This window comes from Babylonia areolata, chromosome 13 (genome assembly GCF_041734735.1).
Source record: "Babylonia areolata isolate BAREFJ2019XMU chromosome 13, ASM4173473v1, whole genome shotgun sequence".
In the NCBI taxonomy this organism is placed as follows: domain Eukaryota; kingdom Metazoa; phylum Mollusca; class Gastropoda; order Neogastropoda; family Buccinidae; genus Babylonia; species Babylonia areolata.
Window position 1 is genome coordinate 13,145,588 of NC_134888.1, and position 24,284 is coordinate 13,169,871.

The 24,284-nt window shown below is 41.3% G+C and overlaps 1 protein-coding gene across 1 annotated transcript in view; it reads right to left on the bottom strand.

Annotated features, from left to right (window-relative positions):
• Positions 1–2,870: 2,870 nt before the first annotated feature.
• LOC143289067 (UV radiation resistance-associated gene protein-like) overlaps positions 2,871–24,284 on the bottom strand; it is a 37,577-nt gene continuing 16,163 nt past the window's right edge. The window contains exons 7-16 of the mRNA XM_076597889.1: positions 22,504–22,601; positions 20,413–20,518; positions 17,873–17,999; positions 16,776–16,860; positions 13,502–13,592; positions 12,668–12,725; positions 11,190–11,355; positions 9,939–10,017; positions 9,016–9,104; positions 2,871–7,787 (exon numbers count right to left, since the gene is read on the bottom strand). Coding sequence (XP_076454004.1) covers positions 6,929–7,787; positions 9,016–9,104; positions 9,939–10,017; positions 11,190–11,355; positions 12,668–12,725; positions 13,502–13,592; positions 16,776–16,860; positions 17,873–17,999; positions 20,413–20,518; positions 22,504–22,601 — 1,758 coding nt within the window. The 3' untranslated portion in view covers positions 2,871–6,928. The remainder of the gene's footprint in view (positions 7,788–9,015; positions 9,105–9,938; positions 10,018–11,189; positions 11,356–12,667; positions 12,726–13,501; positions 13,593–16,775; positions 16,861–17,872; positions 18,000–20,412; positions 20,519–22,503; positions 22,602–24,284) is intronic.

Here is a 24,284-nt window from a genome sequence, read left to right on the forward strand (position 1 = left end):
GCCATCCCTAAAGCAGACAAGCTCATCATTCTTGGGGACTTCAATGCTAGAGTTGGCTCTGACTACATCTCCTGGGATGGAGTGATTGGAAAGCACGGTGTGGGCCACTGCAACCCAAATGGATTGCTTTTGCTTCAGACATGTGCAGAGCACGAACTGCTGATAACCAACACAGTTTTCTGCCTCCCTACCCGTAACAGGACGTCATGGATGCACCCTCGCTCAAAGCATTGGCATCTCATCGATTATGTCATCGTCAGGAAAAGGGATAGGCAAGATGTACGTGTAACAAAGACCATGTGCGGCGCCGAGTGTTGGACAGACCATCGCCTTGTAGTCTCGAAGCTGAATATTCGAATCCAGCCAAAGAGACGCCCCCAAGGCCAGAAGGCTCCAAAACGGCTCAACATCGCTAAGCTGAAAAACATCACCATCAAACAGTCCTTTGTGGAGCTGCTGGAAGATCGTCTGGAATCCGCCTCTCTGAACAACCAGAATGTGGAGTCTGACTGGAGGACCCTGCGTGAGCTGATCTATAGTACAGCTTCAGAGACCCTGGGACCCATGATCAGAAAGCACAAAGACTGGTTTGATGAAAACTGTGATGAAATCAAGCAGCTTCTGGATGAGAAACGCCGTCTGCATCAAGCCCACCTGAGCAACCCAAAGTCCACATCAAAAAAGGATGCGTACAATGCCATCCGCAGGACTGTTCAGCAAAAGTTACGCCAGATGCAGGATAAGTGGCTGAGTGACAAAGCTGATGAGATCCAGGGATATGCTGACAGGCACGATATGAAGAGGTTCTATGATGCCTTAAAAGAAGTCTACGGCCCCACATCCTCAGGATCATCCCCCCTCCTCAGTGCAGATGGGAATACCTTGATCACCGAGAAGGAGAACATTCTCGAACGATGGGCTGAGCACTTCAACAGTGTCTTAAATCGCCCTTCCTCCATAAATGATGAAGCCATAGACCGTCTCCCACAAGTCCCCACCAACGAAGCACTGGACGATCCGCCAACACTTCTTGAGACCCAGAAAGCAATCCGTCTGCTATCCAGTGGCAAAGCACCTGGCTCAGACTCCATACCAGCAGAGGTCTACAAGGATGGAGGCACTGTGCTGACTGAGAAGCTTCATCAGCTGTACTCACTCATGTGGAAAGAAGAGACGATCCCCCAGGATTTCAAAGATGCATCTATCATTCACTTGTACAAGCGAAAGGGGAACCGGCAAGCCTGTGATAACCATCGGGGCATTTCCCTGCTCTCCATCGCAGGCAAGATACTTGCCAGGATCCTACTAAACCGCCTCACAGCACACCTTGACCAAGGTCATTTGCCTGAGAGCCAATGTGGATTCCGGAAAGAGCGCGGAACCACCGACATGGTGTTTGCTGCAAGGCAGCTGCAAGAGAAATGTCAGGAGCAAAATGCTGATCTGTTCTCCACCTATGTCGACCTCACTAAGGCCTTTGACACCGTGAGTAGAGAGGGACTGTGGAAGATCATGGCCAAGTACGGATGCCCTCGGAAATTTATTTCCTTGGTCAGCCAATTCCATGAAGGCATGCAGGCTCGAGTCCAGGACAATGGTGAAACATCTGCTCCTTTTCCTGTCACAAATGGTGTCAAGCAAGGCTGCGTCCTGGCTCCAACGCTGTTCAGCCTCATGTTCTCTGCAATGCTTACTGATGCCTTCAGAGATGGCGATGTTGGAATTGGCCTAAAGTACCGAACAGATGGCAAGCTGTTTAACCTCAGAAGGCTTCAAGCAAAAACGAAGGTCATGACAGACATCATCAGAGACTTTTTGTTTGCTGATGACTGTGCCCTCAACGCTGGATCTGAAGCTGACATGCAACTCAGCGTCAACAAGTTTGCCACTGCCAGCAGGAACTTCGGCCTTACCATCAGCACGAGGAAAACTGAAGTTCTCCATCAGCCAGCCCCAGGGAAACCCTACGTTGAGCCCAACATCACAGTCAACGGTCAGAGACTCAGTGCGGTGGAGCGGTTCACATACCTTGGCAGCACACTGTCACGAAATGCGACCATCGACGATGAAGTGAATGTCAGGATTGCAAGAGCAAGTGCAACTTTTGGCAGACTCAATGCAAATGTCTGGAACAGAAGAGGCATTAGTCTTGAAACCAAGCTAAAGGTCTACAGAGCAGTAGTTCTCCCCACACTACTGTACGGCTGCGAAACTTGGACAGTGTACCAACGACATGCCAAGAAGCTGAACCACTTCCACACAACATGCCTCAGGAAGCTACTGAACATCAAGTGGCAAGACAGGACCCCAGACACAGAGGTGCTCGCAAAAGCCACCCTTCCCAGCATCTTCACCATCCTGATGCAGTCCCAGCTTCGCTGGGCTGGACACGTGGCGCGCATGCCAGACCATCGGCTGCCCAAAAGGCTCTTCTATGGCGAGCTGCAACAAGGGAAGAGATCACACGGAGGTCAGAAGAAGCGCTTCAGAGATACTCTGAAGGTCTCTCTGAAAGCGTTTGATATCAACCCTGACTCCTGGGAGGAATCTGCAGTGGACCGTAACAAATGGCGCGCTGCTGTGCACAAAGGCGCCAAGTTGTGCGAGGCCAACAGGACTGCTGCAGCTGTTCAGAAGAGGCAGGCCAGAAAGTCACGGGCAAACAAGCTCCCTGACAATGATATGCCTGTCTTTGTCTGCCCCAACTGTCAGCGAACATTTCGTGCGCAGATTGGACTATTCAGCCATCTGCGCACTCACAGATAGACTCATGAGCATCCTTCCCCCCACCCCACCACCACCCTCCCCCATCCCCCATCTGGATGACAACGATGGTCATCATCGATCTCGATGGACACACCACCACATATATATAAGTTCATGGCCATCCATGAAGAATAAAACTGAAAAAGCATCTGACATTCACACACACACACCACAAATACACACACATAGTGGTAAATATAACTGACATTCTCTGGAGAAGAAGGAATGAAATGTCCATACATCATACACTTACTGCCCACAAAAAAAAAGTGTAAACTGTATCAATCAAGTTTGTTCAGAAACAAATTTCTCTCAAACTGGAAATATGTGGTCAGCCCCCACCTACCAGCATTTCACCTTTTTCACATCCATTGATCCAAGCAAATTTCATGGCAAATGTTACCAAAGTTTCAACCTTTTCCTGTTTTCACAATGACATTCCGACTTGGACACTTCATAACAAAAAGTCCAAATGCTTGTCCAACACTCTAAACCAAAAGCAACATAGACAAGATAAATATCAACTGAATCATGGATAAGGACAGTGTGGTAACTGTCAACCGATCCCAAATAGTTTTCTGCTCACCATAAGAAAACAAGTTTCTGTCAAAGCAAAAGTTATGTGTTGTGAGTGTGAACAATTCCATCTAAGCCACACAGCCCTGTCCATATCGGATCAAAACTTCACTGTTTGATGCCCAAACAACATACACATTCACACCTGTACAGAGATGCATGCGCGCAGATACACACACACACAAGATGACAAGTGAGACCGGTAATCCCTGAACAGCCCCACCCCCACCACCCTGACCCACCCCACCCTTCCTCCCCAAGGGCACCTGTTCAAAGATATCACAGACAATGATGGCATCAGCCAGATCCTACACAAGACCTGTGACACACAACTCACTTCATGGCTAACAACAATATAATTATTGTACTTTGTAGTATACATAAATAGCACTTTTACATCAGCGCTTTCATTCCACTGACCTCTGAGCCACAACATGTTACAAACCACACTCAACATTGAATGCCTGTTTCCTGCACAAAACTTGATGCTGATGATGATACAAATACTTATAAAGCACCTATCCTCAGTCAGAGACCAAGCTCTAAGCACTTTAGAAACACGGGGTCATTTGCACAAAAGGCTGCCTACCTGGCTAGAGCTGAATGATGGCTGCCATTGGGTGCTCATCATTCATTTCCTGTGTCATTAAATCAGATTTCAGGCACACACAACAAAACATTCAGACATGTAACATCTTACCTGTATGACTGTTTATTTACTACACCATGTAGTCAGCCATACTATATTTTCGGTGATGTGCATGTTGTGTATATTTCTTATTTCCACAACCCACCAAATGCTGACAAGGATTACAGGATCTTTAATGTGCATATTTTATCTTCTGCATGCATATACACATGAAGAAGCAGGTCTGCACATATGCTGACATGGGAGATTGGAAAATCCTCCTTCCTGTACCCACCAGGCGCCATTACCAAGATTTGAACCCTGGACCCTCAGATTGAAAGTCCAACGCTTGAACCATTCAGCCATTGTGCCCTACTCTTTTTGTCCAATCTTCTCAGCCAGCTTTTAATTTCCTATGAAAGCTTCAGATTCCAATCTTAACTGCCAAACAATTAATCATTTCTCACCATTTACTGTCGAATAACTTCATTTTGATGTTTTATTTTTCAACAGGTACCTCAAAAAGCAGGCAATGATAGCAAAATTACTCTGTGCCAGTTCTATCTTTTTGTTGTTGAGTTCATGTTGTACAATTCACATATTCACCGGTTTCTGTAAGATGGTTTTGTTTTACATGTATTCTTCTGACCATTTTAACCACCTCCCCAATCCCATATTCAGACAGCCATTTTCCATTCTCAAGAAGCAACACTGCTCTTTGGCAGTGATGCATTCCAACACAGCCCATTGTACACTGCTTAAAAAAAAATATATATATATATAAACACACAAAAAAAATTCAAATCATGTTTTCGCAATCATTACTGTTTGTGCATGAAACAGGTATTCACATTTAGAGAAGTTGTGGTCGAAGCTTCACTTTGTGAATACAGCCAACAACAGTACTTCAGGTATCTCACGAGAAAAATCTGACACATTCACCTGCAGAAGACAATTACACAAAGTTTAACACGCACACACACACACACACACCAAAAAAAACCCAAAGCATACTCAAACAATGCATCATTTTCAACATTTACGCATGGCGCAAATGAAAATTGTTATCTCCACATAAAAAATCAAAATGCATGCAGGTAACAATGTACAATTGTGAAACGAAAATGGACTGTTTTCTTTTCTGAACATAATATTGCACAATTTTAAACACAAAATTGGAGAAAGAACTGTCTGGCACATAACACATTCAGAGAAGAAATTTTAAAATCTGAGAAGTCTCTTTTTACTGGTGTTTTTAATTACTGGGACAGGGGGGCGGGGAGGGGGTGTGGGGGGGCCAATGGCCACAAATTAACTCAACTGCAGCAATTACACTTTTTTTTGTTTGCTTGTTATATTTCCTTTTGTTTTTAATGGCCAAAAGACAATAAATATCAAGTCAAATAACTGGTTAAGATTTGAACCACTAACATTTCACATTTGTTTGTTGAATTCACACAGTAAATCTAAACCTTAAAATCCCAACATATCATCAGCTGGGATTACCAAGTGAATACTAAACAAGTATTGTTGTTAAGCAAACAACTGAAACATGACCCACTTAACAATGTCACAACTGGAACATTATGACAATTTTAACCATCATATGGAAGAAAAATGCTGTGGAGAAAACGAGCATGCACACACACATGTACACATAAACAAAGACTCTGAAAAGGGCAGTAAGATCTATGAAATATCTCAAGTCTGTGATCGAGGACAGTCAAGTCAAGGCATCAGTTTCTGTAAAGCAAACAATGAGTTCTCTGTGTGGCTGCAACCAGTGACAAAGTCAGTGAGTAACCAGATGAATGAATGAAAGAAGGGAGGAAGGATTTCGCAGACAAGGAAACTCTGAAAACAGGTGGCTGAACAACCCAGTACATGAATGAATGATTGCGATATGAGAATCTGAACACAGATTTAAGTAGTGTACTTTTTGCTCAATTTATAGAGATGGTGCGATTTATGGATCAGATGCGATTTACTCCAACTGATGTTTGCAGTTTGCAGTCAAGCTGAAACTGATTGTGTTCTGGTCCAATTCAAGTCACTAAATGAGTGGAAAGTGTAAAGTGTTCTGAAAATTGTTTTCCATGTTGCATGACTTCAAATGTGGTTTTGTCTTGGAAACATACTCACAGAATCAAACAGATTTTAAATGAAAATATGGGATATGACTCCCATTAGATTCTGGAATTCTCAACCACATTTTGACCAAGAATGTTCAAGAAACAATGTCAACAGGGCTTTTGAAAAAAGTTTTCAAAATTCATTGATGGGTCTTCTACATAGCAGTACATTAAACGTGCATTCTATCAAAATACATGTTTGCAAATATGCTGATTTCTGCATTAAATATCAGCATTTTTTTTTTCCAAATCAGTTTTCTATTGGTTTAATCAAACTAAAGGCATGCAAAAAGATTGTTTAGATCTAAACAAATCAAAGGTGCAAATGTGCTTCAAATATTTTTCTTGTTTTTTTGTTTTTTTTCTTTTCTGTTTTTGTATATCTATATTGATCTCCATCTTACAACCAAGAAAAATAGTGAATGTGTCTTTGTATGAGTTACATGTGTGCATGTGTACTCACATGTACTCTAAGCAAGTCTACTGTGATTGCATGCATAGGCAGTGTTACATTGAATCATATTGAATTTGTGTCTGTCTGTCTGTGAACCCATGTATGTGCATCTATGTCTGTCTGCCTGTCTATGCGCTCAAGGGAATGTGTGAAAACTTTTTTCTGGATACTTTTAACAAAGTGCATATGACCCAACACACAGAGATGTATGTGTGTACTCCTGTTTGTGGGGACTCTTTTCAAAGTCTCCACAAACACACCGCAATACACACATTCCCCCTGCCTTACACATACTGAGATACACACTGTATCACAACTGCCTAAAACACACACACACAAACACACACACACAGAGTTTAACTTCTCCCATATCTACCCATCCTCTGTCAGCAGTAGATCGTCAGCAAAACACTCTTGCCGCACCCCGCCTGCATTGTGACCTGATGGCCCTGAGGATGCCTGTGAGTGGGCAACAATGCCAGAGTCGTCTCCACCCACCCGGGGACTGTCTTCCTCTCCATCACTGCCACTGTTCCTCCTACCGCCTCCATTCAGGTCAGGGTCATGCGACAGCACACCCCCCACCCTAACCTCTTCCCCACCACCTGCGCGCACGTCCTCGTCGTCCGAATTTTCAGCGTCGGCGTCCACTCCGTTCTCCCCCCCGGAGTTGTTGTCATTCCACTCCCCTCCACCAGCTCGCCTGCTGCCTGGGCGCTTCCCCTTCAGCAGCTGGAAAGTCTTGGGCGTCAGTGCCCTGCCTTCCGAGGCCGTCTGGAGGAGGGCAGAGACACGCTGCGAGTCGTCCCCCTCCTCCCCCCCTGCCTGCAGGTCCGTCAGTCCATGCCTCTCCCCCTCCTCCCCAGCGGAGGCATTGAACTCCTCCATGAAGGACCGTCTGACCCGGAAGAAGTGGTCGTCGCCTGCCGGTTTGAAAATGTCCTCCGCCTCGTCAAAGTGCTCTCCCCCTGCGTCACGTGCCTTCCCGGACGATTTGTCTGCCGTGGTACTCTGTCCGGTGCTGCCTTCACTGAAGTCGCTGGTTTTGGAATGCTGGTTGTGGGCTGTGGAGTCCTGGGCCTTGATGAGGTCTCCGTTGGCAGAGGGGCTGAGGAAGGAGGGGGTGAGGTTGGTGGTGATGCTGCTGCTGCCGTTGGGGGAGGGCCGGGACAGCGCCGTGCCCTCCGGGGTGCTGGTGAGGGTGGGGGGCACCACAGTCGTGTCCCCTTCCCTGAAATCAGCAAGGTGGTGCTCTGTCAAGGGTGACCGTTTCCATTAGGCACAAACACACACACACACAAACTCATCCACACACATACATACCTACATGTTCCTTATTGACGGGTGCAACAGCTGAATGGTTCAAGAGTTGGGACTTTCAATATGAGTGTCCTGGGTTCGAATCTTGGTGCACCTGGTGGGTAAAGGGTGGAGATTTTTCCAATCTCCCAGATCAACATATGTGCAGACCTGCTAGTGCCTGAACCCCTTTCATGTGTATGCCCACGCAGAAGATCATATACACATGTTAAAGATCCTATAATCCATGTCAGCGCTTGGTGGGTTATAGAAACAAGAATATACCCAGCAAGCACAACCCTGAAAACAGAGTATGGCTGCCTACATGATGGGGAATTAAAACAAAGATGGTAATACACGTAAAATGTTACATGTCTGTCTGATAGTATATGTGTTCGTGTAAGAAATCTGATTGAATGACACAGGAAACGAACGTCAGTGGGCTCTACCAAGGCAGGCAGCCTGTGGTGCAAATGACCCTGTGTATGTAAAGCACTTAGAGCTTGGTCTCTGACCGAGGATCAGCGCTATATAAGTATCCACATCAATAAATCAATCAATCATGTTCTTACACACACACACACAAAACCACATACCCACATATGCCTGTACACACGCACACACACATACACACACACACTCACACACACATACATGTGCCTGTACATACATGTGCCTGTACACACACACACACACACACACACATTTACTCACATGTTCCTGTACACACACACACACACACACATCACGTGGAGTGATGGCCTAGAGGTAATGCGTCCGCCTAGGAAGTGAGAGAATCTGAGCACACTGGTTCAAATCACAGCTCAGTCGCGATATTTTCTCCCCCTCCACTAGACCTTGAATGGTGGTCTGGACACTAGTCATTTGGATGAGACGATAAACCAAGGTCCCATGTGCAGCATGTACCTAGCGCACGTAAAAGAACCCACAGCAACAAAAGGGTTGTTCCTGGCAAAATTGTGTAGAAAAACTGCACACAGGAAAAAATACAAAAAAAAGGGGTGGCGCACACACACACACACACAAACACACACACATACCCAGCAAATGTGCCTCTACACACACACACACACTCATTTACTCACATTTTACTCATGTTCCTGTACTCTCTCACACACACACACACACAAAATACTCACAAGCGTACTCCCAGTTTGTGCATCAGAGTCAACAGGTTCTGTAGCGTCTGTCGAAGATCCAGGGTGGGCATGGAACACTGGTACCTCAACTGCAACACACCAACACCACTGGCATCATTCTGTGGCTCTTGAACGCTTGCCTGCCCTCCCGCCCCCCACTCTCCCAATACCCCCACGCCCTTTTTCCTAGTTTTCTCTTTGACACACCTGCATGTACACATGTCTATGCTTAACTCGTTCGCTGCGATAGGCAACTTTAGTTGACCAGACAGTTCACCGTCACAGATGACTTTAGCCCACACTGAGGGTTCATGTTAAATGAACCATTTTTCACATTGTAACAAAGCCTGACAGCAGCAGCCAACCTTCCCGTGCAGTAGGAAACTGAGTTACCTCCCCCCCCCTTGACCTTGAAGTGAACAAGTCCACTGTATTGTTTTAACATGAACTGAATCATCACATTGATTGCATCAAGTCTAAAATATTTGGTGCCAGGGACTGTTTTTCACACAGAAACTTGGCAGCAAAAGAAATAATAAATTCTGATTGGCAACTGAAATCAGTATATTTTTCAGCCAATTAACATGAGGGGAAAGTACCCTATTTTTAAGGAAGATATCTATCTTGCACTAAAGATAATCTACCTTGTACTAAAAACCTGCTTAAAAAAATAAATCAATCAATCTTAATTCCAATATTACAGCTCACTGAAATATTCATTTGCAATATAAAAAAAAAATGTAATCTCCCTCCCTATACACCCCCATACATCCGAGCCTCCCCCCTCTCTCTCTCTCACCATCCACCGCCCCCCACCCCCACCCCTCTCCATCACACACACACTCTCTGTCTCTCTAACGGGCACAAACACATGCATAACTCCTCTATCATTCTCCATCACAACTGTCTCAAAGTGGTCTAACCTGACTGATGTTCTTGTTGAGGAGAAAGACACCATAGTTGAAGTGGTTTTTGTCCCTGCCTTTGGAATACAAAGGAAACCTGAAACATTTCTCAGTGTGTCACAAGTTCCCATTTCCTCAAAGGTTGCCCGTTAATGCAGCTTGAACAATTATATCAGCAGCAAAACAACAAAGAGATAGAGCCACACAAAATGTCATGGTCACAGATAGTCACACACATATTCACAGATTTCTCAATGTGTAATAAAAGGAGGTGTGATAGCTAATCAATACACCCAAAAGTCAGTCTTTCCAAGTTGTTGGCAATGCTGCCAAAGGCAAATGTACAGAAAACTTCCTGTTCACAACATAGCGAAACAGGCAATAAAGAATTTACAAAATTTCCAGTCAATAAAACACAATTTTTTTTTTTTTTATGTAAACGTCCTGCATCCCTGCATAAACAAAAAAATTATTATCATGATAATGAATCATGTTTACACAGGGTGTAGATCTGCACAATGCAAATCAAAGCACTGCATACTCCACTCCCACAATGCATGCAATACACACCCACAAACAGCATTCCATGAACAAAACCTGTAACATAGCAAAGAGAACACTGAGCAAAATAAATACATCTTGAGGCCGACTTTGAATTCACTCAGTGTTGGGAGCCTTATCAAAAAAAAAAAAAAAAAAAAAAAAAGGGATGACAACGAGTTCCAAATACTTGGGAGCAGTGAAACTAAAAGTCATGTTCCCAAACTTCCTTCATTTCAAAATAAACTATTTAATTTAACCCTTTGACTGCTGCTGTTGAATACGTTTGTCAGTGAAGGGGTGTGAGCTTACAGAGATAAGACACAGCTTCCAGTCATCACTATGTATCTGGGCTTCTTCCTCCTAAGACTGGACTGCTTTTGTTCTGTAAAATGAACTGCACCATGGGGCTTTCTCTTCTTCTTCTCCCCTAACTCTGTGATTGGGGAGCCACACAGGAAAAAGTGTTCAGATTCCTCAAGGTCTGTTGGTTTTGTATGAAAACCTGCGTCTCTGCAAATGGCAAAGTACAGAAAGAGAAGTAAATGCAGTGTGGCCTCTTGCTGACCTAATCTTGATGGTTCCCAATGGACTGCAACAGACCAACCCAGGTGTGGCTGTGCATGCAGGGATGAAGGTGAGCGGCGTGAGAGTAATGCCACTGACAGTGCAGAAGACAGGGCAGCAAACAAAAAACAAAAAAAAGGTATTACTGCCCTTCAAACTCACTCTCTGTCCTTGTCAGCCAGTTTGGAGTGGACCTGGTCGTAGATGACGGACTTGGAGCCCCGGTTCTCCATGGGGTGTCGCAGGGGCAGGCCCTGGATCTGGGCCACCTTCAGAGTCAGGTGACAGCTGTACCCCAGCCCCACTGCTATCATTGTCTCGTCCTGACCTGACAGCACACATTTCACACTGGCGCTTATGCTTCAGCTGACTGCACAGGGCCATATCAGGATTACCCAACTAAATACAAAAATTATTCAACTGCGTTAAACACAAAGCTGTCACATTTGAGTGGGGGAGGTAAGGGGGGGGAGGGGGGGGGAGGTGGTAGGGGGGGAACAAAAATTTCAATCACATTAAACACAAAACTGTCACATATGGAGGGGGGGTGGGAGGAAGAACAACCACCGCAAAACAAAACAGTTTGGTATCAGTATCATAACCAGTAAGCTCCTTGAGGGAAATAGGGAAATAAGACAAGGCTGTGCTGAAGACATTTGTGAAAAAAGAAAGGGGAACAGACTGAGAAGGCCAAAAAAGCAGACAATACTGCAGTAGGATCAAAAACGCAGAAACGAAGAGAACAAGAGAAAAGAGGAAATTTCTAGCACAGAATTTCAAGAATGCAAAGAAGCTATTTTTTCTGAAAGACCCCAGTACCCTACAGGCCTGTGGGGGGTGAGGTGGTAGGGTGCATGACCTGACAGCACATACACCTGTCTCACTAAGCATCACGCCGTTTTTGTGCTTATTAAGTCAGGAGTCAAACAAAAAAAAAAGGAACAAATTCACTTAACATGTTCAAGTCACTGTCTTATGGATGACTGATTGCATTAACATAATCACATGCACTGTGAACAAGAAAAACAACTTCATATGTGTATCAAAAACCAAAAAAATAGTACTAACAGATAAGGCTGGCAGCATTTCTTCAAGCATTTTCTATCATGCCCATAAAACTTAAATCTGCTAAAACCCTCACTGGCTCTCTCAGACTCCTCCACCACAATTTGTTGTTGTTGTTGTTGTTGTTAATGTTTAGAAAAAAAAACAAAAAAACTTGATCAATAAGAATTAAACAAGAAAAATCTAGTTCTTCTATCCCATTACCCAAAAGACATAACATTATATTATTCCAGTACATATTCATGGCACTATCAGATCTGTACATATGTTGACCTGGGAGATCGGAAAAATCTGCACGCTTTACCCACCAGGCACCATTACCAGGATTTAAACCCAAGACCCTCAGATTGAAAGTCGAACACTTTTAACCACTTGGCTATTGCACCCGTCTATATATTGACTTAAATCAATAATACTGATAACAAATGCAGGCAAAATATTACCTGTGCATATGTTATAGACCTGAAAGGTTGATGGCAGTGCAAGTATTTGTATGAAAGTCAACATTGAATACAATTCACATTTTCATTAATCCAACTGCAAATTAAATAGAATTAATTAGTTACTTCACCTACCCTGTAGTTCTTCAGCATGTGGCAGCCGTACACTGTTAATGAAGTATCTATGTTTCTCCTGAAAGTAGAAGTACTTTTCGTAAGTAATGCACAACTTCCAGAAGCTTCCCCAAATTCACAGTATAAAAAATAATAACAGTAATCTATCTTTTAGCATGTTAAAGCACTGAACTGATCTTAACAAGTGCGCATGCATGCATACATACACAAATACACACACACACGCACACACACACGCACACACACACACACGCACACACGCACACACACACACACACACTGTGATGGAGACAGAGAGAACAGAGCACACACACTCTCATTGTGAGCAGAGAGAGGAATGTACCTTCCCAATATAAAAATACTCTGTACATAGACTTCTTTCTCTTGATATTTTCAAAGCTGTTACTGCAAAGTTTCAGTTTATCAATTTCAACACAAAAAAATTATGATAATGGCAAACTGACAGTTTCCTGCTCATGTTTTCAAAATTGATGAAGACTTACGAAAACACTACAAAGCCGTACATGAAATTGATACAAGTGATCAAAACAAACAGAAAATAAAAACAGTGATGAATATTGGTTTCGGCACCTGATCAAAACTTCACAAACTCATACACAGAAAAGACATACATGACTAAAAACATCTAAGTATTAATTTATAAGTATTTTTTGTTAACATTTGAGATGAATCATCAACCAATTTTTTAAATAACAATGGAAATTAAACATGCCAAATTTGATGAGTAAGAAAATTCTGACCAACTAAAAATCAAATTTCAGAACTATTCAATGCACGGCTGTCAACAAGCACGCTGTAAAATTATCCACTTACCTCAGTGATGGGGTAAATGTAGCTGAACAGTTCATTCAGCATCTGTTTCCGTCGTAAATTTAACAAGGCATTCTCTTTCACCAGTTGTTCCCTGCCGCAGTAACACAAATCATACAAAATCACATCACACAACTGCTTCCATTAACAGGAAAGGAAAAGCCATGAGAAGCAGTTATCTTATCTTAAATCATATATCAGAAATCTATCAAGGCAAACAAATGTACATTGATTCAAACACTCCACAGCTGGCCACCATTCTTTCTCTGTCTCTGGACCTTGCATTTGGAATGAACTTCCTCTTTCGCTTTGTCAGGTCTCCGCACTCAGCTCTTTCAAGTCTAGCCTTAACACCCACCTCTTCCCAAAATAGCCTCCCTCCCCTGCTTCCTCCATCACTTCAGTTTCCCTAGTTTAGAGTTAAGCATGCCTGTGAAAGTGCTTTGATTTGTCTCTGCACAAGATTCAGCACTATATAATTAATATTTATTTATTCATTTCTATTTATTTATATTGGGCCCATCCTTCATACACTGACACTGCACAGACACTATCAGTTCACCTACACAAATATACATGCACCATCATTTCCATCATTCAAAGCTTACACAGTGGTTTTCCTTCTTTAATATGCTCGAAAACAAAACCAAAAAAGCATGCACGTAAACACACACACATGCCCTTTTTCATTATCATGAATTCTATTCCTTAATTAACTGCCAAAAATACATATCATACAGGGCTGCAAACAGAGAGACCTACTCAAGCCTGATTTTTTTTTTTTTTTTTTGCGCAGCAAAGCCTGAAAATACTACACAGGCTCAACAAAACAGAGAATCAAGCCTGGACACAATTACCACACTATTATAATTTCTAAAGACTGTTATTTGGGGGAGAATAATGGTGAATTCTAGGAAAATGAAGAAGCAGACAAAGAAGGAGGGCATTCAGCATAGCAAAAGATCTAATAATGGAGAGAAAAAAAGCATACTGTATCAGAGTATAACATAAGTCAATTAGTTTTATTCAGGGCAATAGACAAATCATATTATCTTTGTTATGAAAACAAACTATAATACAATTCTGTATCTTATTGTAAAGAAAAATATGCAAGTGTTACTCTCAACTGTCCATAAGCAACACTTCTTGCAAAGCTGGAGCTATTGAGGAAAGAAAGTACCTGAAGGAACGTGTGTTCCGCGCGAATGTGTGTGTGTGTGTGTGTGTGTGTGTGTATGTTCGCACGCATGCGTGTGTATATGTGTGTATGTGCATGCAGGAACTGTTTTCAATGCAAGCGTCTGAATGTGTGTGTGTGTGTGTGTGTGTACACCCGTACAAATATGTGGATGGTGTGTGTGTGTGGTGTGTGTGTGTGTGTGTGCACGCATCTGTGTTTGTATAGGAGCAATGGTAAAATGTGTGTGTGTATGTCATGTGTATGTCAATCTGTCTATCATTATGTGTGGTTTCCATCACTGCGTGTGTGCATGTGTGTGTGAACACCCGTGCAAGTGTGTGGATGGTATGTGCATGTGCATGTGTGTGTGTGTTTGTGTGTGTGTGTGTGTCTGCACTTGCCTGTAAATGTGTTTGCCCACATGTCTGTGTATGTATGTAAGCAATGGTAAAATGTGTGTGCACATCTATGCCTTTGTCTGCGTGTCTATCTGTGTATGTGTGGTGTCTGTCAAGGCACACGTGCCTGTGTGTGTTGCATGTGTGTGTGCGTGTGCATATGTGTGTGTTAGGTTTCACAGTCAGTTTCACTCGGCCGTAGTGCCATAGTCTGAGCTTGAATCATAGAAACTACCAACGAATAGTAGTATTAGGCAGGCCTGTGAACCGATGTCAAAATGAGAGACAGGCGGCGCTTTGAACACAAGTAATCATTTCATGCAAGTGATGTAAATGAATCTTTGGTACTTCTGCCATAATTCCAAGATCTAAATAGCATACACTAAAACAGCAGCCATAATGGAAGGGTTTTGCCGCATCCTTGCTGACGTAATTTCAGAAACAGACTCAAAGTCAATTGCTACAAAGTTGTTGTCGCAATTGCTACAAAGTGATTGTTGTGAAAAGTGACAATGTTTGCAGCCCCAGGATTGAGTCAGAGATGGCACTGGTGATCGCGCGTGCGCATGTGTGCATTTGCGTGTGTGTGTGTGTGTGTGTGTGTGTGTGAGCACTCATGCCTGCGAATGTGTAACCGTGTGATTTCATTTGTGTGTGTGTGTGTGGTGTGTGGTGTGTGGGCATGCGTGCGTGTGTGCGTGTGTGCGCACACGCGTGTAACCCTCTCCCCCTGGGCCCTCCCACACCCCCACTTCGTCTTGAGATACAACTGCAGTAGCGTTGCAACAGCCTTGTCGGCATAATCTCATTTAAGTTTCACACTCCCCACCCCCACTTTTTTCTCTCTCCAGATTTGCACAAATCTCAGGAAAGGCATCCAGGGCTTTTCAAAAGGTGTTACCAATAAAAAATCGCAAGAGGACCTATTTTTCTTTTTTCACATGCGTGTGTGGGTGGGTGGGTGCGTGCGTGTATGCGCCACTGTGGGAGCGTTTTATTTTTTGTATCGTTTTTATGTTGTTGTTGTTTCCAGGCATGCAGAAGCACAGTATCAAGTGTAATGTGAGCGATAACGTTCCCCAAGAAAGGAAGGGTCGTCCAGTCAGGGACTCAGTATTCTTGTAATATTTTGTCAAAAAGACTTTATTAATAATGTGCTATCACAAAATATGTTTGGTGAACACACTTTTCATTGCTAAGTCACCAGCGAGTGAGGCAATGCATTTATCTCCCATAGTTTTCAAGACATTGATGCATGAGCAAGTAAACGACACACTGGTTTTTACAAATATGAATTGGAGTACTTCTCTGACATTTCTTTTTAGTTCAAGTTTCATCACATACAAAATGATGTCACTGAACATAAACATGACAGAGAAATCAGAGAGAGCAACCAGGCTACACAAATTTACACATGCCGGAAACAACCAAAACAAAATTTCTCCATGCCAGAAACTACCAAAACAAACTTTCTCCATGCCGGAAACTACCTAAAATCAAGATGTTCTGTGCCGGATTTCAGGCATATGCCTGAGGACTTGCACCCCTATATCATATCCCTAGCTTCTTAACTGCAAAATGTAATATCAATAAGCATTCATTCATCTTTTTCCATCCTTTTTTTTTCACTCTTACTGGTCAACAATGACACTGGTTGTGAGGTAAAGACAGGCTTGATTAAGCAGAAAACTACTCTCACCTTTTAACAATGTGATCACGATTATCTTCTTTCAAGAGCTGCATATGGTTCGTCAACTGCTGTGTGTCGCTCTGTAACGCGTTTTCTGCCAAAACAAAAGCACATTCTTTGTTTCAAACTGTTGGTTTCTTTCATTCATTATCGATGTATGCACATGAAAAAAGACAAAAAGATTAAAAAAAAAAAAAATACACAGTCTCAAACTTTTTTTAAAATCCGTTTTTAATGTACACACATGAAAAAAAAAAAAAAAAAGAACGAAAATATGTCTCAATTCTTATCATTCATTTTTAATGTAAATGAGAAAGGAAATATACAGTGTCTCAAACTTTATTAAAAGGAAATTTTCAATGTACACATATGAAAAAAAAAAAAAAATATATATATATATATATATACACACATACACACACAGTGTCTCAAAATTTTGTTAAGAATCATTTTTGATGTATACACATGAAAACAAAACCCAGAAGAAAACTACAGACAACAGACAGGTCAGCAAGGTAATTCACACAGCATAGGCAATGTTAATCTTCAGTACACAGACAAGAGAACTCATGTCAGCAGTGGGACATGGTAACAAAAAGCATGTTTCTTTTGGATCACTCAACAAAAATACAGAAAAAAAAGAAAATCCATGAGTCCTGTCCTCATCTCAAACTTTTTTTTTTTTCTTTTTTCTTTTTTGCTCCTGACAGATTGGGAAAAAAATAAGTACATAAAGTCTAAACACCTGTGACATAGAACAGGACAGGTTCATACATATTTTAAAATAAATTATTAAGATAACATAAAATTAAATCATTTAATTAGTCATGTTCGCATAAAAATATTTTTTCCCTAAAACTGGAAAGTTCAATTCAATGCAAATAATACCATGACTGCATAGTAAACCAAATGAACCTGAATGATATTTCCTGTTATAGCATATTGCAAAACAATCTGAAAATGTTTAGGGACTATAGACTACTTGGTTTCTTAAATGCACTGGTACACACACAATGATGATGATGTGTGACATATGCACTCTTACAAACTTGCACTAAAACACAAAAATACGGACACTTGCACTATGACAAACACAAGCATAATACCTCTGGAAGTGGTGGCCTCTTTAAGGGCCAGGAGTTTTTCCTGACACTGATGAAGATGGGTGGAACGACGCAGCAACTCCTGACGGAGCTGACTCACTGACATCTGAAGATTCTCCCTCTCCTCTAACTATACAAACAAAAAAGAGATAAAAAGATCAATATCCTTCTATCAAAAACAAAGACCGTTTCAACAAATACCACACAGTTTTCTCCATGTGTAAAAAGTTATAACAGAAATAGTACCAGAACAGAACCTTATCAACATATTTTTTTACTCTTAATAGTTTTAGGTCATTTTAGAAAACAACTGAACTAAAAAATAAAAAAAAAGAATATATATTTCCTTACAATTTTCACCTTCAAAGCAGCATTTCAAGGAAATGTCTACCACAAATGAAATGTCTCTAATATTCACTTTCTATGCGAAGATTTTGTTGTTGTTTTGTTTGTTATTGTTGTCTTTTGCATTGAAGGTTGTATTTTCTCAGGAAACATCATCATCATCAAAACAGTCCCACTGTACAAACTGCACATGCATGTGCATCTCCTCATTTGAAAGGAAATGATTAGGAACAGAAAGAACATTTCCTTTTTCTTCTCAGTTATCAGAACTGGAGAAAAAAGAAAAAAAAAAGAAGGAAAAGTGGGTGTTAGTGAATGTGATGATGCAATGATGCAAGCTGGAAACGAGTCTATGATCACATATATTCATCACTGCAATAATATAATAGAAACAAAATGCATTTGCGTGCATGCATGCATGCATGCCTGTGTGTGCGCATTCACTCATATGCACACATCTGTGTATGCACAGCAATACATTAACCCCTAGGCTGCCTATATGATGATATAACTTGTCAGCACAACCATGCACGCTTCGCTGCCACAATGACGAGATAACACATCAGTGAAATATTCTGACTTTCCCTGGTTTGTTTAGAGTTCGTTGACAAAAATACTGGTAGCTTAAGCTTAGGAAATCTTTCTAGATTCTATTCATAGCTAGAAACCCCATCTACATCATGAGGCAGTCCTTAATTTGAACGATTTGATTGGCTTACTGCATCAGTGTTTTGCCAGGCTCGTCGCTCGCTCAGCAAAATGTCAGACACCATGCTCAAGCTATGCAACTGTGGTGCACTAAAACAACCAAGATCACTTTCTTCAGCTGATGCTCAGAAAGAATTGAAGTATCTACTTGAAGAAGAAGACAGTGATGAACTTTTATTGGATGATTCAATAGAAAACAAGAGAGGCAAGGCCTTCAAGACTCACTTTTGATACACTTAAAAAAATCAAAAAAAAATCTAATCATTAAAATGTGTTCTGTATAATTTCAAAATGTAATGTTTAAGATGAGAAAGATCAGTTTAAAGTAAATTAAGTCCCCTAGCATTAATTACAGAGTAATTTCCCTTCTTTACTATCTGCACCAAAACGTTTGCAAAATAAATAAAACTTCCATGCTTAGCAAAAGAAGTTCCTGTTTGAACAAAAAATGATAATAATGACTGCTCTTGTTGTTAGGTCAGAATATCAGATCAAAGTGCCAAGTTTAGGGAATACAAAAAAATATAAATATAACAGTAAATGCAGTTTGCATATAATTAGGCTTTATTTTTATTTTTTTTTTTTTGTGCCCATCCCAGAGGTGCAATATTGTTTTAAATAAGATGACTGGAAAGAACTGAATTTTTCCTATTTTTATGCCTAATTTGGTGTCAACTGCCAAAGTATTTGCAGAGAAAATGTCAATGTTAAAGTTTACCACGGACACACAGACACACAGACACAAACACACACACACACAAACAACTGAACACCGAGTTAAAACATAGACTCACTTTGTTTACACAAGTGAGTCAACAAAGACTGAACAAGAGGAGCTGTCTATCCACATAACTAATACCTACTGTAACTGTTGTAAAGCCTCAGTTCATTAACTTGTTCAATCAGAATCCAATCTGCTAGCCCTGCTTTCAGTCCAATCCGCCATTTTGCTTTGTGTTCTGCTATCGAAAAATGATCAGTTTACTTCCGATTTCTCTACTTTCACACCATCAATTTATCCCCAACTCAGACACTGCTCTATTTTCATGGCCTATGAGTGAAATGTGATCACGTTCAATTGAAATTGGCGTAGTACGCAATTGGGTTTCAATTTGATTTGATGTTGAACATTAGCCATGCTAAATCGAATATTGCTAAGTCTTAAGTGTTGCTGTTAAGCACAATCATGAGTGTTTATTGAGATCAACGATGTTGTCATATACTGAGTTTACTGTGTCAGGTGGACCCAGGTGGTGGTCAGAATTTAGTTTTCAGAAACAGATAGGGTACATCCAGCTGATAAGAGGCAGGGGTCATATTTCAGTAAAAAAAAATAAATAAATAATAATAATAATAATAAAATTAGTGCCTTGTAGGCCGAAAATTACAGTTACTGAATAAAATCTGAAATTAGCAACAGAGGTTGTCTTTCGATACAGTTGTCCAGCCTCACCAAACTTGAGCTGGCACTGAAAACTATTTGCACTCACCTTCTGAGAGTTTTCCTGCGACTCCAGCAGCTTGTCTTCTATCTGTCTGCGATAGCGCCGGGCGTGGGTCTGCATCTGTTTGATGGCGCGCAACACCGTCTGGATTCTGTGACATCACATGAAAACAACGTCTACAATCACCAGCACATGTGATGGGGCATTAAACAAATTTCCCTCCTCCAAACAATACACTGTCTTTCATCGAGCTTTCATGTTGGTCAAGAAAAAGGTTTGTTTTTTGGGGACATTAAATAAATTTCCCTCCTCCAAACAATATACTGTCTTTCATCAAGCTTTCATGTTGGTCCATAAAGGGTTTTCTTTTGCTCATGTTTGACAAACCAGTGACTGATGACAAGGATTGTTTCAAGGAAGTTGTTTTCTGTTCATTTGATAACTGGGGATACCTTCCCATTTTGATTTTACAGTCATGATAAAAGTACAAATTCCACAGATATCATTTTTCAAAATGCTTTTTAAAAAAAAGTCTGGGAAAATACAATTTTTGTTGAAAAACAAATAACATTTACAAAAGAAAATGAGAATGAGTGATAATGAACCTTGTTGAATGAAGATCACTCATTCTCCTTTGTATGCTTTCCTCACAAGAACCAGCAGTCAACATTCAAGTTATCTGAAGTCTGCAGATTTCATTTGTTGAAATGTTTAACAAAAACAAACAAACTCCTGAAAATGAAAAATCAATTTAACCCCTAGGCTGCCTGCATGACGAGATAACTCGTCATGGCAAGCATGTATGCTTCACTGCCTGCATGACGAGATAACTCGTCATCGAAATATTCTGACTTTTCCCTGGTTTGCATTCACTTCCTTGGCAAAAATAGTGGTAGCTTTAGCCTGGGGAATCTCTCTAGATTCTATTCATAGCTAGAAACCCCATCTACGTCATGAAGCAGTCCTTTATTTGAACGTTTTGGTCGGGTCACTGTCCAAGTGTTTGCCTGACTTCTCTCCTCGCTCGCTCAACAAAATGTCGGACTGACGCCGTGCTCAAGACATGCGATCGTGATGAACTAAATCAACCAAGATTTCTTTCTTTAGCTGATGCTCAGAAGGAATTGAAGCGTAAATTCGAAGGAGAAGATAGTGATGAACATTTATAGGACGATCTGATAGAAAATAAAGGGAGTAATCAAGAGAGTGGCCAAGATGCGACTGTCAGTGAGTGATGCCGGCTGTACAGATGTTAGCAGACGACAGATGACCGAATTAGCAGCAGAGCGATATTCTTGGCACGCAGCCAACGCGGTCTGATGAGAACTGAATCAAGTGACCGTGTGAGAGGGGTGAGGAGGAAGGGGGTGCAGACTGAGGGGGCGTGGCCTCACATCCATCTTATCACTTGGAGAAGTCACAATGTATTGTGTATCTATCTCTTAAAAATATATATATATATTGTGGTTGTTCTAGTATGATTTTGTGTATGCAGATATCCATTTGTCCAGAAAATATGATGTTTTTGTGCAAATCACCTGACTAATGTTTGTAATGAACAAGTTAAAAATGTGACAAAAAACAAAACACTGATTTCAAAACAACAGCATGTCACTAAAAATATATAAAATGGGAAAACAGCATGTGTTTTGTATTCTTTATTCATTTACCTTTCAGAAAATATATACTTTTATGGGTCTTTCTCCAATAACAAAGAGCACAGAATTTTTTGAAAATTTATACCCGTTTTTTGTGAAAAAACCCTGGCAAATAGATTTCACTTAAATCTTATTTTCCTGGCAGCGAAAGGGTTAAGGAATTGTGAAATAACTGCACTCAATGTTCTGACAATAATTTGGCTCTGGCTTAACCTCTTCAATGGCTATAGCACTCTGTGTTGTGCTGTGCCATATAGCATTACTCTTCAGTCCAACAGATTCATCTGGGCAAATTTCAAGCTGCTCTTCCTGGGACAGAGTAATTCATATAATCAGGCGCCACCCATTTTCATTCATTTCCTGCTTGCATGTGTATATTTTACGGATTATTTGTTAACCAGTTGCAGTGGATTTATTTTCCAACAGGGAAAGGGACAACTCTCACTGCTGTGGGATCTTTAATGTGCTGAACACTGACCTGCACAGGGCGCTGGTGGTGTAGGTGTTCCTCACATTGGCTTTCTCCACCTTCACCACAGCAGGTAGGAGGGTGGAGGGAAGTTCTAGGTCTGATACCTGTCATGAGGGAAAATCACCAATGTACACATCAACACATATGGATTCAAGATTCAAGATGGTTTATTCATGTATAGGCCTAGGCCCCTTAAGAAGGGGAATGTGAACATTATTTTACAAACAATACATCATGACACTGTGAGCATCAACAAACACAGTCAAACAAAAATATACCTGCATTACAGTTCAATGTGTAGAACAATAAAAGAAAAAAAAAAAAGAAAACAAACAGCATTTTCACGAAGTAGCCATTTCTCTGAATTTGAAAGCTTTGTATAAAAATAGTGAAAATTTGTTAACAACTTCAGGGGAAGTAGATGACATCAATAAGTTCAATTTAAACAACGTTGGTTTACTATATTATTTAGGCTGAATAAACTCCTCTCGAATGTTCCTTGAAGCTGGACAGCAAAGAACAAAGTGTATCTCATTTTCTTGTGATTCTTTACATAAGGGACAGGTCAGATCACTGTCGTTACATGTTCTGTATCTGTAGTGATGGACCGCTAATTCTGTAATACCGAATCTAAATTTTGTTGTCATATATTTTAAATGTCTATCCATATTCAACACTAAGTAAGGTTTCAGATCAGACACACAGCAAAAATTCTTATAGAAACTAAATCTTTCACTATTCTGAATATGATCAGACCACTTCTGCCATCTACAATCAATCAGACGTTGTGGAAACACACCAATCAACGCCTGGATGCTACCAACACCTTGGTTTAACCAAACAAATCCGAATCCATATTCAAACAATGACGGATCTTGGTTACCTAGTTCACTCTGCCTCTAGCATCTAAATCATACAGCATATCATAAGCTATGTGGGGTATTCTGTTATGTTAACAACACATATGGAGTGGAGTGGAGTGATGGCCTAGAGGTAACGCGTCAGCCTAGGAAGCGTGAGAATCTGAGCGCACTGGTTTGAATCACGGCTCAGCCGCCGATATTTTCTCCCCCTCCACTAGACTTTGAGTGGTGGTCTGGACGCTTGTCATTTGGATGAGACGATAAACCAAGGTCCCGTGTGCAGCATGCACTTAGCGCACGCAAAAAAACCCACTGCAACAAAGAGTTGTTCCTGGCAAAATTCTGTAGAAAAATCCACTTCGATAGGAAAAACAAATAAAACTGCACGCAGGAAAAAAACTACAAAAAAAAATGGGTGGTGCTGTGATGTAGCGACGCACACAGAGAAATCTGATGTGATAAAAAGAAATACAAATATCATCAGAAAATAGGAAGGGAAACAAACGCATGCCTGCTGCCTTTGAAAAAAACAAGATGTTTATTTGCTGATACAGTGTTCGTAAGGGCCTGGGTTTGATTCCCGCTCTCGCCTTTTCTCCCAAGCAACTAATATCATTCAGAAGAGATGATCAATGTCATGTGTGTAGCACATACCTGGCGCGCTGAAAAAGAACCCATGGCAACAAAAGGGTTATCCTCTGGAACAAAATCCTGTAGAAGAAATCCACTTGGATAGGTACACAAATGCATATGCATGCACTCAAGGTAAAAGCCCATTGGGTTATGCTGTTGGTCAGGCATTTAACTTGAAGCAGATGTGGTGTAGCATATATGGAAATGTCCAAACACAGTGACGCCTCCTTGAGTAACTGAAACTGAAACTTTGAAAAAAAACCCAAAAAGCTGCTTTTATTTAGAATTTTT